Source organism: Peromyscus leucopus, chromosome 12, assembly GCF_004664715.2.
Source record: "Peromyscus leucopus breed LL Stock chromosome 12, UCI_PerLeu_2.1, whole genome shotgun sequence".
Classification (NCBI taxonomy): domain Eukaryota; kingdom Metazoa; phylum Chordata; class Mammalia; order Rodentia; family Cricetidae; genus Peromyscus; species Peromyscus leucopus.
In genome coordinates, this window is record NC_051073.1 from 74,290,512 (window position 1) to 74,291,938 (window position 1,427).

Genomic DNA, 1,427 nt, shown 5'->3' on the forward strand with positions numbered 1-1,427 from the left:
CTGTCAGCCAAAAAGGAACTAATTCCCTGTCAAAAGAGGAAACTGAACCACAGTGTATTTAAATGAGAAAAAAAAAGTCCTGTAGTCTTTTAATACCAAGACATAAAAAGTTTGCAAATCCAAGATGGTATTTAACATGAAAATTATGGTTCTAAAATTTGTGTTCATAGTTCGAGACGAAAATCTCATCACTGCAAAATCCCCCATGGCTTTTGACAAAGACATTAAGAGATTTTAGTCTTTTGGTCACTTGAAGCTGCTACTAAAGTACAAGTCTTTAAAAAGGCAAAGAAGACCGTGAGGAAGTAAAGGTTAGGCAATCATTTCACATACAAATAAAACGCAGTTTGAACAGTCATTTCTCCTAGAGATCTCAAGCTCTAAGAACATTTCCCATCTTCTATTTTGAAAAGAACTCAACCTTCTTCAAGTTCCTGTGAGGGGTATAGCCTGGCAGCAGCTTCAACTTTCTAGGCTCGTTCTCAATCCAAAGAATTCAGTAACCTCACAAGAAATAATTGTATATGGCAGCATGGCTACAGCGCAGGGCAGGTCCTCCATGCACAAACATTTGAGGAGAAAAACCATCGGGTTTAATTAAAGATAACCACCACGTTTCAGATATCCTAATACATTCACTCTAGAGCTAAGTTTTGCTTTATACCATCGGTGACTAAAATTAGCAATACGTTTTGCAGTGAGGTTTTTTTTTTCTTTTGCCTGCAACTATATACACATTGCAAAACTATTCTGTATCACATGATTTTAATGAAATAAATATAAAAATGAACCACACAATCAACACATTAACTTTAATACTCCACATTATTTATCTTGATCACAATGGTCAGAACTGCCTTGTCAACAATCTTGTGAGTTGAGGAGTTGATTTTCATTCTCATATCCATCAGGCAGATAGGCTCTCCTCAGCTGGTCTGACTTAGGTATGGATCCTCCGTTCTTCACATGTCGAGACAGGAATGCTTGGACTGCTGGCTGATCAGCCTTCTCCAGGGGGATGTTGGCTTCCAGGCACATCTTCACAAAGTCCTGGATGACACTGACTTTCTCTGTCTGTGCAGTACTGTTGCACTGGAGAGATGCAGTTAGGGGCCTCTGCTTCTTTCTCACATTTTGCTCTTCAAATTCTGCCTTCCTCTTGGTGTGAGTCTTTGACTTAAGGTGGTCACGGATGGCAGACTTGCGAACATGATTCAGAACCACATTGCAAGAAGTGCAGAAGAGTTTCCCTCCATCTTCATGAAGCTCACCTCCAAATTCAGTGACTCGATCCAGAGGGGTCACATACAAAGTAGTCTTAGAACGATTTCGGGCAGGTGGGGCTGTTACTACAAACCGTTCCATTTTGACTGAGTAAGGTTCTTCGGCTTAATTTCCAGTTTTTTTTTTTGTTTGTTTGTTTGTTT

The 1,427-nt window shown here is 39.7% G+C and overlaps 1 protein-coding gene across 1 annotated transcript; it reads right to left on the reverse strand.

Moving 5' to 3' along the window:
• Window positions 1-666: 666 nt before the first annotated feature.
• On the reverse strand, window positions 667-1,427 carry LOC114687104 (CGG triplet repeat-binding protein 1-like). Its single transcript, XM_028861809.2, has one exon. It carries the CDS (start codon window positions 1,363-1,365, stop codon window positions 862-864), a length of 504 nt encoding a protein of 167 aa, XP_028717642.1. The 5' UTR covers window positions 1,366-1,427; the 3' UTR covers window positions 667-861.

Coding starts and splice junctions, on each gene's coding strand:
- LOC114687104 (XM_028861809.2), bottom strand. CDS start 1,365: ATGGAACGGTTTGTAGTAACAGCCCCACCTGCCCGAAATCGTTCTAAG.